The sequence below is a fragment of the Musa acuminata genome, chromosome BXJ1-10 (assembly GCF_036884655.1).
Source record: "Musa acuminata AAA Group cultivar baxijiao chromosome BXJ1-10, Cavendish_Baxijiao_AAA, whole genome shotgun sequence".
Lineage (NCBI taxonomy): Eukaryota > Viridiplantae > Streptophyta > Magnoliopsida > Zingiberales > Musaceae > Musa > Musa acuminata.
In genome coordinates this window covers 32554091-32568477 of record NC_088336.1, presented here as the reverse complement: position 1 = coordinate 32568477, position 14387 = coordinate 32554091, and the positions used below count along the sequence as shown (strand labels likewise).

Sequence of the window (14387 nt, the reverse complement as noted above, 5' to 3'; positions counted from 1 at the left end):
TTCACCAAATATAAAATATCAAGAAAATATTCTTTTACATTAGAAAATATTCTCTCTACGTGGACCAATTATAAAAAGCTCAGTAATTGAGATCACATGTTGTTTATCTATCTCTTTCCACTCTGATTCCATTAGCATTAAAGTTGGAAACCTATCTGACCTTAGTCTGTTTGCACAATATCAAACATCCAAGATCACTTTGATCGCACTTGAAATTTTTTTTATACATGTGGATCCAAATCAAATCGAGTTAATTTATGGTAACATAATGGTAGTTCATGATCCTTTATCCCATTGACATTAATTTAGAGATTTAAACGAAAAGAAATAACTCTGCTTCACAAATATTTATTGTCATATTTCTTGTAATATCTAACATAAAAAAAATCTGAACTTTTTGTATACATGATCTGGCTTTGTAGAAATATATATTTTTCAAGATATTTTTCATTATATTCTCTGATGAAAATTATATTTTTTTTCCAAAATGTTTTTAGTGGTAGTCTTTGCGCAGGAAATATTTTTCATTTGCTTAGGAAAAGAAAGCTTTTCCGATTATCACTGACAACAAGGAAAGCGACCGCCATGGGGATATTCCTGTCATGATCGTTTACAAGTGGCATCTTGTTCTTGTTCTTCACTATATAATTCCCTCAAACCCCTTCACAAAGGAGAGAAAAAGAGTAGATCGAGGAGCCACAGAGAGATCAAAACCAAACTCAACATCTTTTCCCTTCTCCACCGTTGGAACTCTGCTTCCAAGTAGAACCAAGCTTTTTGAGAACAAAAGGAGAATTCTGGGACTCATCACACCATTAAGTCTCCCTTCAGATTGAAACCAGCTCTCTCTCACACGCACAACAGACTCTCGATTTTCCTGATAGAGAGACAGAAGAAAAAGAGATGGGTCTCAGTGGCCCTTTCTTCCACACCTCTTCCCATGTCTCTGTCATCATGATCACCAGCTTCTTCCGTCACAAGTTCTTTTAGTGGGAGAAAACATGCCCAGCTGCTTCCAATCCACCCCGGGTAGAATCGTAACCTGCCTCTGAGAGAAGGGAGTAAAGAACCCCCAAAACAAGAAGAAAGATCTCTTTATTCGTTCTTGCGGTGAAAGCAAAGTGGGAGAAATGGTGGGGAAGAGGCATCATGGGAGCTCAAACATGGCGGTTTTGCTGCAGAGCCAGGGGATGTACAAAGAGTTCTCTGGGCCTCTGTTTGCTCCGGGAACGCCTTCAGGCGGCTCTCTTGGTATTCACCTCCCTTTGCATTTACTCTGTTTTCCCCTGGTTGGGTTTATGGTTGTCATTCTCCTCTTGCCACTTCCACTAGCAAGCTGACTTCTTTCTCTTCCTATAAACTTGTATCTCAGTAAGTGCTGATTTAGTTGCAATCAGTCTTGTTTGCTGAACTTGATGCCTAGAATATCTTCCTCTGTGATTTCTGATTTACCTTTCCCTGGAACGAACAAAAATATATGTATGCATAAATTAGTCATATTTGGTTTTGAGCATAATCATCATAAAATCTATAATCAATGACAAGTCTACTTTCTAGTTCTATTAATGTTAATCGTCAAAAACTATATCTGCAAAATACTTATTTTCATTTTATGTCTGCACAACACTCATATGTATCCTCCTTATCTTTTACCATGTTATGATCAATCAGTAATGCCACTCACTGCATTGGACTTCAACTTTTTCTAAATAAATGTATGTTCTACTCATACCCATCTAAAGAACTTCAAAGTGTAGAGTAAGCTCACATAGTAAGTTTGAAGTGTAAGGTTCTGCTTCAGGCTCATGGTCTCTTGCAGATCTCAAAGATGGTCATGGGAACAGCCTCGAGAGACCCTTGTTTAGGCCAGTCGAGTTGGATGAAATCGGCGATGATGACTCAGGTGAGTATCCTCATCAGCCAGACAAGAAGAGGCGGCTAACTACATGTCAAGTTCAATTCCTTGAGAAGAGCTTTGAGTTGGAAAACAAGCTTGAGCCTGAGAGGAAGCTTCAGATTGCAAAGGTTCTCGGACTAAAGCCCAGGCAGATTGCTGTGTGGTTTCAGAACCGCCGTGCAAGATGGAAGACGAAGCAGATAGAAAAGGATTATGAGTCCCTGAAATCAAGTTATGATGCTCTCAAGATGGATCATGATAGCCTTGTGAAGGAAAAGGAAGACCTAAAGGCTGAGGTAATTACAGCACAAACATGTGACTATCAACTCCTTAACAATATTACCTGATATATAGGCAATTATGAGAACTTCAAATATCCCGACAAGTAAAACACAGCCTCTAGCATGAAGCGATACTGTTATCTGATGTTATTTACACTGGGTTTACTAATTCTAAGCTTGATCCTTTGAATTTTCATGAGAATCTCTAATTTGATTATACAGGAAAAGGCTGTTTTATCTATTTAATTTTGAAGATCTACATCAATGCATTACACTGAATTCTTGATATCATTTTAAATGCTAGTGGATATATTCTTATCCGCATCAGCTTCCTCACAACAGGTTCTTTCTCTCACAAAAAGACTTCTGAAGGAGGAGAATGGCAGCTTGGAATCATTTGAGCCAAAAAGATTACCTGATAATTTGCAGAATTTAGATTCCACTTTGGCCTTTGAGGTGAAGAAATTGCATGGCCAGACCATGCTATGCAAGCAAGAAGACATTAGCTCTGCCAATAGCGCCATATTAGATTCAGAGAGCCCCCATCACGCTCATGAAGGTGATTGCTCCATGCTCATGGAGCTCAACAGTTACTCAAATGCTTTCAGACTCCATCATTCTGACCACTCACAGATTGGTGATGTTGACGATGTTAAACACTGCAACTTCTTGAGCCCCGAGGATACTTCATGTGGTTCCGAGTTCCATGTGGCAGAGCAAGTCTTCTGGCTTTGGCCTTAGTAACAACTCCTGTAAAAATAATTAATAATTTAGTGGCACACACATATAGTAAATAAAGCTAAATCCTAGGTGTGTTGTTGTGTTGTATTCGGTCCTTTGATGTGAGCATGTATAATCTCTTGTTTTCATTTTGATCCAAAACTTTCATGCCAAGGATGATGTAGATATACACTGGTACTCTATCAATGTCTTGTAAAAGATGGAGTTGTCCTATTTGCCACAAAACCCTTGACGGTTTTCATACTTTTTTTTTTCCTTTGTGGAGGAAACATGTTGATCTATATTATAGAAACAGATGTTAAAGAGAAAGCAATGTCCTGGCTGATTATGCTTGCAAGAAGAATCTGGTGAAGTATTGATGTGAGAGTGACAGATGATGTGGTCTTGATCTGGGAGTGAAGAATATGTTGTGGCTGAGATTGTTCTTGTACCTGAAGTGGAATTAGATATCAAATTGTTTTCAGCATGTGAATAAAGCATATTCTCGTACTGGCATTTGAGGGAAGATGTGGAGATGCCTGAAGAAAACTCATCAAAAGGAGCCGAGTCATGTTTGCTCAATGTTTGTGACTGAGGTCACTGACTTGAATCCTCAAAAAACTTGAGAGAACTCAAATGAGCTCTGTATTATCCTATGGCTAAACTACTACCATGTAGATCTTTTTCAATTGAAAAATGAACTATTATATGGATTTATATTTTCTACCAAGTGTCATATCCAAATGAAGTCAACATGTCCACCAAACTCTCAAACAGCGCTCAGAATTCTAGCTTGTCTTGTAATTTGCTTTATTTCTAGAAGCTCTGGAATTGTTTCTTAAACATCAGATACTATCAGTTTGCCGCAAACAACAAAAATCCTAGGACATCCTACTAGGAAGAGGGTGTTGAGTGTCTTCAATGTGAATTCAGTTGATTGCGGACCTGAAACTGTTCAATTCTTATTTCCTCACTGCAACTTCACCTAATATATTTTGTTGAGAATCCCACTGCTCCCAGATTTAATCTTCTTCCTGCCAAAATTATTCCTATACCTGAACTTCTTCATGGTTGGACTTGATTCTCTGTAAAAATTATTCTTATGCCTACAGTTCTTCTCAAGGCTCGGACTTGATTCCCTGGATTATTTTGCTGGTGCTGTTAGAAGATGAAACACTGTGGTTTTAAGATTATTTTCAGCCTTTCTTTTATTGCATTATCTCCCCGAACTGTGTTATATATTGTTCCCCGTCTTTTTTAATCACATCATTCTTTATTCTTTCTTACTCTTCTTTTCTGCTGTCATTTTTCCTTTTCTTCTTTTTTTCTCCCTTTCATCTTCTATTCTACTTTCCATGATACCATTATCCTACTCTTCCCATCATGTTTATAATGAAAGCGGAGATGCTTTTTAAAGAACATTACTTAGGAAATTAAAGGAAATTGACTTCAGACCGATTTTGTCTTGACTAAACTTTTCATCGTTTGATGAACTTTTCTTTTATGCAAAGCCTTTTAACAAACTCATAACCATCCTAAATCAAGAGTTAAAGTCTCAGTCAACTTATTGAAGTACATAAACCTCGGAATAATATTATTTATCACTAACTTCAACCTCTATTATTTTTATATTTAGATATTGATGAATTCAAAGAGTTTCTGTACATGTTTGTGGATAATAATTTATTAGGTCCATTTGGTTAAATACCCATACCTTAGTTCCTAAATCTTTTTTCTATTTATTGATTCAGTTATGCCTAAATAATTACATGGCTAGACGCTGAGTGTTACTATTGACTCTTTAAAGTGTTTGCTTACGTGCCTATTGCTCTTTTCTACAAATTCATATATGTATGAAATATACATTTAGATTACATACAACGGGTGGATATTAAGATGCTCGCTAAAATTTGGGAACAAAACTTGTCCAATGATTATAAAATTTTAGACTAACATGTTCTCTTGGCTTACGTACCTGTCGAATCATGGGTGGGCAATTTGTTTCACCTTGAACTTGAGAATGGCCATCCATTGTCTTATTCTCGTTCTAAAGCTCAAACATACTCGACGCCATTTGGCAACTCAAAGCTGCTTTTCTGTTTGATCTAAAATTGGAAGTGATGGTTCGTCTTTGATGCTTTTTTGATGTCGAACAAAACGCAAAGACAAAAGGAGAGAGACGGTAGCGTATCATGTACCTTGATGCAGTTCGTTCAATCACGGCACTCGTAGCCAAGCCCGCCCCGCAAGCACATATTCCACCACCACTTCGTCCAAGATCAACCAACCCCTAAAGAAAAGTCACCACATCAGCTTAGCATTTGAGATAACGCGAAGAGGATGAGATCACTCACATCTTAGCTTGCAACGTCAAGAAACAGGATGAAGTGACCGGTCCAATTCGTGTCCCACTTGTGGAACCTGACCACTAGTGCTGCTTGAACACACCAAGAAAAAGTGATGTACCGCCCAGTAATCAGTGTCATTGACTTGGAAACTTCATTTTTGACCCGATGATGCCGAACTCGTACCTCAATTTCTTACACGTTACATCCTCCATAAGGTTTTTAGTTCTATAAAAAAGTAACGATTAAACAAAACTTCTAATAAAGCGAACTCTAGTAATTAAGGCGCTGTCTGCAAATTTAATGTCTTATGGGTATTACCTTTAACCACTGATGCGTGATGGTCGGTATCATCACTGCATTCAACTTCAGGTCTCCAAGAGATGTATGCAATACTTTGGGCTTGTACTGTCGTACTTTATTTGACTTTTGCAGAGTGATGGGGGAGATCCCAATGGCTAGAACTGTAAAGGAAGACATGTCGGCAAAGTAAACTTATGCTCATGCGCTCTAAATTACTTGCTTCACTGCAAAAAAGAGAAGGCACAGGAAAACTGGCTCGTGCAATAATTAGTTCAGCAAACTTACCTTCATGTAATTGCATCTGACCAACGAAGTTATCGACACTAATTATCTGGTCAGGCTGATCGAGTTGGGTATAATTTAGATTCAGTTGGATTATTATGGCTTGTTAAACTGATTTGAAGTATACCATTTAAGCTTTACAAAATGATGATCAGGATTCTCGTAACTAAAGGAGGGAAAAAAGAAGAGAGCCACTGTTACCAGAAAAAAGGGCATCTGATGGAGAATCGCTTCCGGAATTCACGCCACCAGACCAGTCTGCAAAAGAATCAGCACAAGGGAAAGTGGAAAAGGGACTAGATGATGTTTGTAAATGAACACATGAGAGGATGATATGTTCCATGGTTTGAGAAGTCTAGGTAGATAGCTCTATCGCATAAACAAAACAATGTGAACCCAGACTAATGAAACAACGCACACTCGTTAGGGCCTGAAGCTATACATACCAACATAATATATCCTCCAACATTAGACGGAAAAGAGAAGGCATGGCGAACACCAGCAATGATCACACGGGAGAAGGGTGGCATCCAATTTTACACCTCAAAACAGACAGAAGAAAGTGAAAGACTGTTGCTATGCGAAAAAAAGTTACTACTATGAAATTATTATAGTTGGATCTCATTTTTTTAATTTACAAATTCTCCGCATGCAGTGCTCAGATCATCAAAGCATGAAGGAGAGCGTGGTGACTGAAGGTAGACGAGAAACACCTATGGTTTTTAAGACATCCAAAAGCACAGGAGAAAAAAACAAAATGAAGACTGCATGAGATATTTTACTTTTATCCGGTGACATTAGGCCTTCCCAACAGGTTAAATATCAAAATAAGATTCACCCAAACAGCCAATCCTACCATCTGCATTTTTTTCCCCACCCAAGTAAGAGAGAGAATCCTGTAGGATCCAGCCCTATCCAGACAAGGCCCTTGAGATTGGTCTCCATGCAACTCGCAAAGACATAGTAACTATTTCACAAGGAAATGAATTTTCAGAAAAAGTAACAACTAGATATAAGAAAACCCAAATTGTATATCTAAGCAAAATTAATATAAGAAAATTCTGTGCCACCGGGAACATTGACTCCATCCCTAGTGAAGTAGAAAATCAGGAATAGAAGCAACAAAGTTTTGGCCAGAAATATGATTTCATCATATTATTGTAATACTAAAATTATTCATAGTTAAAACAACCTAGCAAATAAACTTACAGGCAGACTGTTGCGCCTTCCATTTTTATTATCCTATAAAAGCAGATCAACACAGTTGAAAAAACTGAAATTTGTGACAGAATAGTTCAGCCATTTTCAGGAAAACTTCATATAAGGCAATTATGGACAATACAAGGTTGTTAAATGGCTAAACCTCATGGAAATTTAAACAGACTTCACATTCCAGCAGACATGTCTCATTAGGATTTAGAATGGAGTTCTCACAGCGTATATAGCAACATGCACCCAAGTGAATCAGTCAAGTCTTTCCTGACAATAGGATTTATCATCACTACCCAAGAATGGGCATCAAAAGGATCCATGTTCCGACGACTACAGTATGCAAACAACCAAAATATTTATTTTCTTGCCAGAGTAGAGAAGTAATTAACAAGCCACCAACACCAACTAGCTTAAAGTAAAAAACAAAAAAACATATTTTCTAAGCCATAAATACACAAACTAATTTCCAATTAGCAGATGCATACCTCATTCCCTGGAAATTCACAGCAACATTGCATGTTTCTTTCCTAGCAGCCTGCTCTTTATCAATTGCAGCTTACTTTAAAAGTAAAAAGAGCATCAAATATCTGTTAGTATTTAGACAATAAAATATGGTAGATTTATATATGATATCTTGATGAATGATAGGGTTTTCTGAAGAAAAGAAAGTAAAGTTTATCAAAATCATAGAAGTATTTTTATTTCTGTAAAATCAGTCATATAAACTCATTGTTTCTAATTCATACATAACCTCTACTATATATACTTTATCTCAACCGTACCCAAAGAAAGAAAGCCTTTAAAGAAGTTCCTTATAAAAAATTTCATCATCCATTAATTCTTACCTGAAGAGGCCTCTGAAACTGTCTAATCAAGTTTTCCAAACTATCCTATAAACAAATTAGGACTACAAAAGTAATTAAAATAAAAAAAATAGATTAAAAGCTTCCTATAACCCTGTATAAGGATGGCAACTCATTTGACAACATAAAATACTGTAAATTCAGCATACACTTTGTCATTACATAACCTGATTCAAACTGGATCTAAGAAACTAATTGACTAAAAACATCCCTGCAGACTCAATAGATCTGAATTCTTCACTATCAGGCAGAGCTACCAAAGTAAGATAGTCATCCATGTAATTGACAAACAAGTTCATTCATAACAAGTTAGACTAAATGAGTGTCAATTGCATACTGAACCATCCTTTTGTTATGATATATAAGATGTTGATGATCTCTTCGCAAAAGAGCACTTCTATCTACAGGAACCTTTAAATGCTAGTCTCCTGAACTTCCATCTGCAGGGAAGTAGGACAAGTAGCTTTAAGCTGAATAAAAATAATCAGATTGTTTTACTGCAATAAGTAAATATCAACCAATTGTGATAAGAAACAAAATCGTGCTCATCGGGCCTATTCAATTTTCAATAAAACCAAACACATTTCAGGCGTAGATATCGGACTCCAGTTGTAAAAGGGAGGAAGATTCCAAGAGCCTATTTATAACATAATATACAGAGACAACACCCAGATTTCGGTCGACAGATGTAACTGAGAACGAAACATTTGGAAACAGATAAGGAAGCATAGAAAATTGCAGAAAAACCAGTGACGTGAAGAAAAGAGAAAGCAACCAACGGAAACGAAACCTCAATGACAGTAACATAAAACCCTAATTCCCAGTTGTATCGTACGCCAGCAACAATTATTGGATGACTACTAAACAAAACCCTTAAAATCCTAAAACGCGTATCCGTCAGAATCAATTACGAACGACGATCCTTACACCGAAATCCACAGACTCAACCGTAAAACGAGATCACGAATAGAAAGAATCAACCATCACACAAAAGGATTGGAGCACCAAATCCCCAGAAACAAATCCAATGTCCAACAAAAAGAAAATCATAAAAAGAATAGAACATTAGCACACATAGAAATCAGAAAGGATATGATCAAGACGGACCGAGCAGGATCCGAAGCTTACCGGGGAAGTCCATTGATCGAGAGACTCGTTTAGAGATCTGAGGCACATTTGCAGATCTAGGAACAGATGAACGTCCTCTCGCGAGAATGCAATGCGGAAAGGCAAGCAGAGAACAGTAGCGAACGAGAGGATTAGGAAGAAAAAGAGTCGGACGAAAATAAAGGAAGACAACCGTGGTTTACAAACCTGTAATCCCAAATAAATCCTTCCATATGTTCATTATTTACGGAGACGCCTCCAGATTTGGTGACTCAGAATGTCCATCTGTGCCGTTCGATGGTTCACCGCCTATCGTCACCGTCTATCTGTACGAATCGAGGCGCCACCGAGCCATATCCTGCCTCGTGGCCAACCACGTAATTATACGCAACGCAGAGGGTCAATGGTGGGCTCGTGCTCGCGTTACCTTTGTGAACTAACTTGAGATGCACGCTCTCAAATCATACTTCGGTCTTTTGGCGGGATGGTAGTCGGTGAGGACGCTCCGACCGTTGAAGGCAACGTGGCAGAACAGAGCGCGCCATTTCTTTTATTGCGACATGATATTGAACGTACGCACAAAAGAAAGCTGGAAAAAGAAACCCAGTTGATCCTAGCCCTCGATCCCATCTACCTCATACATGACACACGACAGCGTCCCTTGATTCATTGCCTGAACTGGGCATCTTTTTGGGGTTCTTTTTTATGGGTGTATGAAACATTTTTATTTTGTTCATATTTCAAATTCCCAAACCGTAACTTTTTTCCCGCTCAAAACCCGAGTTCGAATCCAAACGTTTGGGCCCCAAATTTACCCTTCATTTCCTCTTTATAACGGCCCTTGATTAGGATCACGGAACAAAGCATCCATAGAACACAATCGCCGCTCCAAACCCGTCGCAGTTACTCCCGTTTGGATCGATCGACCGATCTATCACACACCGCTAGAGAAGAGGGATGGAAGCCATCACCGATCAATCCGTCCGACCTGGTACTTATCACCAATTCACCCCTTGCCAATTCTTTTCTTGATCTCATTCTCCCTTTTTTTTCCCACGGATTTATGATTTTTTTTTGTGGTAAATTAAGCTCTGGTGGCTGGATCGTCGAAGCTGCGGTACCCGCTGCGATCAGAGGCCAGACTGAAGGATGGGAAGCCGATGATCGCTGAACCTGTTTCCTCGTCTGCTTCCAAAAGGTTGTTTCCTGTTTCCTCTTCTTACTTCTTAATCAAACCTGTTTTGGTGATATCTTATTAATTCTTAATTTTGAGTTCATTGACAAACGGATTTTTATTATGTTTTTCTTTCTCTTTATCTTGACAACTTTGTATATGATTTTTGGACCAACTTTGTTTCTTCTGTTGAATTAATACATCTGAAATTGTGTCCATAATTGCAAATTTGGTATTAATTGTGTAAGTTATGATATATATAATATGGAAATCTGTCAAATCTGGCAATTCCAATGTCTTAAACAAGAAAGAAGAATTATGTCAGAACCGACGACTTCAATGAAATATATGGAATTCAATAATAATCCGTCCAGGACCAAAAATTAACGAGTTGATTCCTGTACCACATGTAGTTCAAAAGATTCAGGTTATGGCATTTCGATTCTTAAATATTTCCAGGAAATACTAACAAACATTGGATATTTCGTTAGCACTGAAGAAAGTTTGTGGATAATTGGGCCCAGTCATTGAGACGAGGTAACCAAACTTATCTCATTCCTTAGTTACTGAGGGTAAGACCTCTTACAGATCTTTTGATCTAGAGGTACCAAGATATGTAGTAACGCGAATAGTTGGAAGGGCATGATATAAAGAATGGCGAGCTACCTCTGTTGGTTGAGGTATATTTACATTTTCTGTATAGTCATACTTCCCCTCTTGTTTCTGAGTTGAACAGTTTACTTTTCCATATTGTCAAAGCATTTCGTATACTTGCAAACTCAAATTTAATTAAGACTTAATTACTTTGTCCCAATCGAAGTGCTATAGAGGAGCAATGGCAACGAATATTCAACTGATGTTTGCATGTTCGTCTGATAACTTGAGATTGCAATTAGAAATGTCGAATTCATAAATTGGGACTCTGAATAATCTTAGTTTAACTTTCATAATATTTAACGACTGCAGTTAGTTCTCGGTTCCTTGAGACTGGTACAAATTATTTCGTAAGGTGTTTTATGTTTGAGTGAATACAACCATAGTAGTTTAGTAATAAGAGAGGATCTTTTAATGAGGAAGCAATGTTAATGGTGAAAGTTTCACGAGTCTGGTAAGCTATTCTACTGTAATCAAATATTGGATCATTTAACTATTTTTATATCCTGTATCTAGTTGCTTTGAGGGTTGGTTTAGATACTTTGTTCTGTAATACAGTTCTTATATTGGGGATTCTTTGAAGCAGATAACATACTAGGTTTTCATAATCTGTGGAATCTTGAGACTCACTACTTCAGTTTCCTTTTTAGAGGAAGATCTTCTCCTGCAGTTAGCAAGAGTGTAAGCGTTCTCGACCTCTCAGGAAAGGAGAAATGCAGAAAACCTTCACGAAGGCTCTCAATACCGATCAAACCTGCTGCCAGCCCCTGTCCTACCATTGTTGGAAGCATAACTCCAATTTCAGAAACCCGAGCAAAAAGATCAAATGTCCAAGCGAACAGTGATACTCCACTGTTGGAAGTGTCAAAGTCTATCAGCAGGCGGAAATTCAATGTGCTATCTTCTGTTTCTTACTGGTTAACACAGATCAAATTGTCAGAATCATCTTCAAGACATTCAATTTCACTTGGTTTCTTCAAGCTCGCACTGGAGTCTGGATGTGAGGTAAAGTTGATTGAATCTTCTTGTATGCATTCTATTTTATTTCATTTACTAAATTGTAAACATTAGTCTCTTTTAACTTGTGGACTTGAAGATACCATTGATTCACTTCTACAGCCTATAGATCGAATGCGCGAGGAGCTTATATCATATATACAGAGGCACAGCCTTGTTGCTGAGAAAGAGGATTCCGTTAAGGACTTGCTACAGAGATACAATATTGTGGAGGATACAGAAAAGTTAAAATTATCTGAAACCAGTTCTAAGTTGCCTGAAGAGGTGACCTTGAGACCAGATCAGGAGAGACACGGCATCTCATCTACATCAAGAATTGGCAATTTGACACCTAAGTTGTTGAACGTGAGCACTCCTGTAGTTGTTAACTCAAACAGGAATGACGGTATTCAGAAGAGACTACCATCCTATACAAGGAGAGGCTTATATAACAAGATTGAAGCAAATATTGCAGCCGATAAAGATGATAAGAGTACGAGTACTCAGAAGAAATCTCAGAAACCCAGGACAAAACCTATCAATGGAAATGAGAAGATAAAGAGATCTTTAAATAATTCTCCTACTGAACCAGGTAACTTCATGAAATTCTCAATTTTTCTTCTATTTCTTTAAAGTTCATAGTTTTATGACTTGACCATTTATTTGATATAATTCCAAAGAAGGATTATTATGAACTGTTATTAAGGTTTATCGCTCGTTTTTTGTATCACACCCATGTCTTGAGTCCTTTTTGCTGATTAGCTGAACACCATCCAATTTGCAATTGATAGAACTGCTTAAATTAACTTGCAATTTTTTTTTTGATTATCAATTTTGGTTACTGTAGAAGGATCACATCTTTTGTATTTTAGGTGATAAAGCTGATATTTTGCCTACAGAGGAGGCATCATTATCACATGAAGACAAGGAGAATATGGTAAATAAGCAACCTTGGTTTAATTTCATTCATATATCTCTCCTGAATCTTTTTTCCCTCCTAATTATGCTTATCTGTTTATCATGTAGGACGTTCATGTAAGTGCAGAAGCCAACTCTCTTGAAGAAATTCAAGTGAATTAAATCTGAATGTGAAGAATGTGAGTTTAGTTTGCAAATGGTTGCCTTGATATGTGATTATGAGTGTGTTTTCGCACTTTTGGTATTAGCGTGTGAATCTTGCTTTCTCTTTAATCATGATATGATGACCCATTTGAATTGTGTTATTATCTGGAACTGATAATTGAGAGTTCGAAGAAACCTTTGTGCCTATGATTTGGTTTAGCATGAATGACGCTTGCTTGCTGAATGCTGAGAAAGTTCAACAAGTCCCTATTAAAACCAAGGAATTTGAGTTTATCGATTGGGTCAGAACTCTGGTTTTTTGCATTTCCTTTTCTACCTGGTCAGAATTAGGAGCAAACTGCAACTAACCAAGTTGAAATCTTCAAATAAGAATAGGAGGCAAGTTGGGTTAGATTATCATTTAGATGTGGAACAACATTTGAGAAGCTAGATATTAGAATCAAGCTGTTTGTTTAGTTCTCATAGATGGGATTGATATAGATTGTTGTCCTAATTTCTTTATTATTTATATTATTTTTTTTATAAAAAATGGAATATAGAGGACATGACAATTAGTTATTCTGTCCATAATGTAATTTTTTTCTGTTTGTTGTTTTCTTGCTATAAATTGTGCATAACCATGTACTGTGGATTTTGACCGCACAATATATTGGACATAATGGATTGGGATACATAACCAGACTGTGGCTGTTTGAATAGTTTAATAACTGTTATATCTTAGTTTACAGAGCTAGCTTGATCCTTTTTTTATCTCATTTAAATTGTGAGGAAAATTTACTTAATTACGTTACCATTGAGGAGACCAAAATACCTGGAGAGGATTGTTAAATATCAAAAAAGGAACTTGTACTGAAGTAACATCATAAATGTGTGTTTTGCTGAGAGGGGCATTTCAGTCTTGCCAATCCTGGGCAAGTCAAAAGTCCTCCTTGGAATAGTAAAAGAAAAAGTTAGCTCAAAGCAGCTTTAACTCTAACCAAGAAAGGGTGAGCATCCAAGAGAATGAACATGTTCCCTTTTTTGAATAAACAATTGAATGAACCTTGACAAAATCACCTAGAACAGTTGGATGATATCTTAATATTGATATACAAATGCATTTGTTTACATTATTCTTGTACTGTAAACAATGCTCCTCTATCATTTAGTGTCATGTCCCATGCCAGATCTCACCTTTGCAAGTTAGCAGTGTATACTGACCTCCACCGAGGAAAATGCAAGGCTCACTTCACCTAACATGACATGCAAAACAAGGCACAAAGGAGCAAGAAGCACTCATCTCCTTCTCTCTCCCTCTTTTACCAACTCCAACCAATCAATCCTTCTCTTACTCCAGCCTTGGGAATGTTATCTTTAACTAATTCGACGGGCAAGGGAGGCAGTTGACCACCAACTCCAAATTTCATCTTATATACATATGTCACCATCTTCCATGTGCTCCACACTTCCACATGGGAGCTGCAAGATTGC

General features: G+C 37.4%; 2 protein-coding genes and 1 long non-coding RNA gene across 6 annotated transcripts; 2 read left to right on the top strand and 1 right to left on the bottom strand.

Annotated features, from left to right (window-relative positions):
* Nucleotides 1-562: 562 nt before the first annotated feature.
* LOC103969378 (uncharacterized) lies at nt 563-9165 on the bottom strand. Of its 3 annotated transcripts, XR_001975721.2 has the most exons (12): nt 9032-9165; nt 7526-8343; nt 6275-6370; nt 6030-6086; nt 5565-5707; nt 5430-5471; nt 5253-5332; nt 5097-5188; nt 4874-5003; nt 2594-2928; nt 1769-2118; nt 563-1458 (listed from the first exon to the last, which is right to left on the bottom strand). It is a non-coding gene; the product is annotated as an uncharacterized LOC103969378 (long non-coding RNA). The 3 variants fall into 3 exon arrangements; XR_010480884.1 differs by having other exon boundaries at nt 6275-8343; XR_010480885.1 differs by lacking the exon at nt 1769-2118 and having other exon boundaries at nt 6275-8343.
* LOC103969379 (homeobox-leucine zipper protein HAT5) lies at nt 1117-3162 on the top strand. Of its 2 annotated transcripts, none has more exons than XM_009382886.3 (3): nt 1117-1251; nt 1802-2193; nt 2521-3162. In XM_009382886.3, exons 1-3 carry the CDS (start codon nt 1131-1133, stop codon nt 2917-2919), a joined length of 912 nt encoding a protein of 303 aa, XP_009381161.2. In that variant the 5' UTR covers nt 1117-1130; the 3' UTR covers nt 2920-3162. The 2 variants fall into 2 exon arrangements, with proteins under 2 accessions (XP_009381161.2, XP_009381162.2); XM_009382887.3 differs by having other exon boundaries at nt 1118-1251; nt 1820-2193.
* A 701-nt stretch (nt 9166-9866) lies between the features above and the next one.
* On the top strand, nt 9867-13122 carry LOC103969377 (uncharacterized). Its single transcript, XM_009382883.3, has 6 exons — nt 9867-10001; nt 10100-10208; nt 11489-11843; nt 11958-12426; nt 12707-12771; nt 12861-13122. The coding sequence occupies exons 1-6, from the start codon at nt 9968-9970 to the stop codon at nt 12912-12914; spliced, it is 1086 nt and encodes a 361-aa protein (XP_009381158.2). The 5' UTR covers nt 9867-9967; the 3' UTR covers nt 12915-13122.
* Nucleotides 13123-14387: the final 1265 nt, after the last annotated feature.

Bases quoted from the DNA above. Each gene is read 5' to 3' on its own strand.
- LOC103969379 (XM_009382886.3), top strand. From the start codon at position 1,131: ATGGTGGGGAAGAGGCATCATGGGAGCTCAAACATGGCGGTTTTGCTG. The intron at 1,252-1,801 runs GTATTCACCTCC...GTTCTGCTTCAG, and splicing joins GCCTTCAGGCGGCTCTCTTG to GCTCATGGTCTCTTGCAGAT. The intron at 2,194-2,520 runs GTAATTACAGCA...TCCTCACAACAG, and splicing joins AGGAAGACCTAAAGGCTGAG to GTTCTTTCTCTCACAAAAAG.
- LOC103969377 (XM_009382883.3), top strand. From the start codon at position 9,968: ATGGAAGCCATCACCGATCAATCCGTCCGACCTG. The intron at 11,844-11,957 runs GTAAAGTTGATT...TCACTTCTACAG, and splicing joins CACTGGAGTCTGGATGTGAG to CCTATAGATCGAATGCGCGA. The intron at 12,427-12,706 runs GTAACTTCATGA...TTTGTATTTTAG, and splicing joins TAATTCTCCTACTGAACCAG to GTGATAAAGCTGATATTTTG.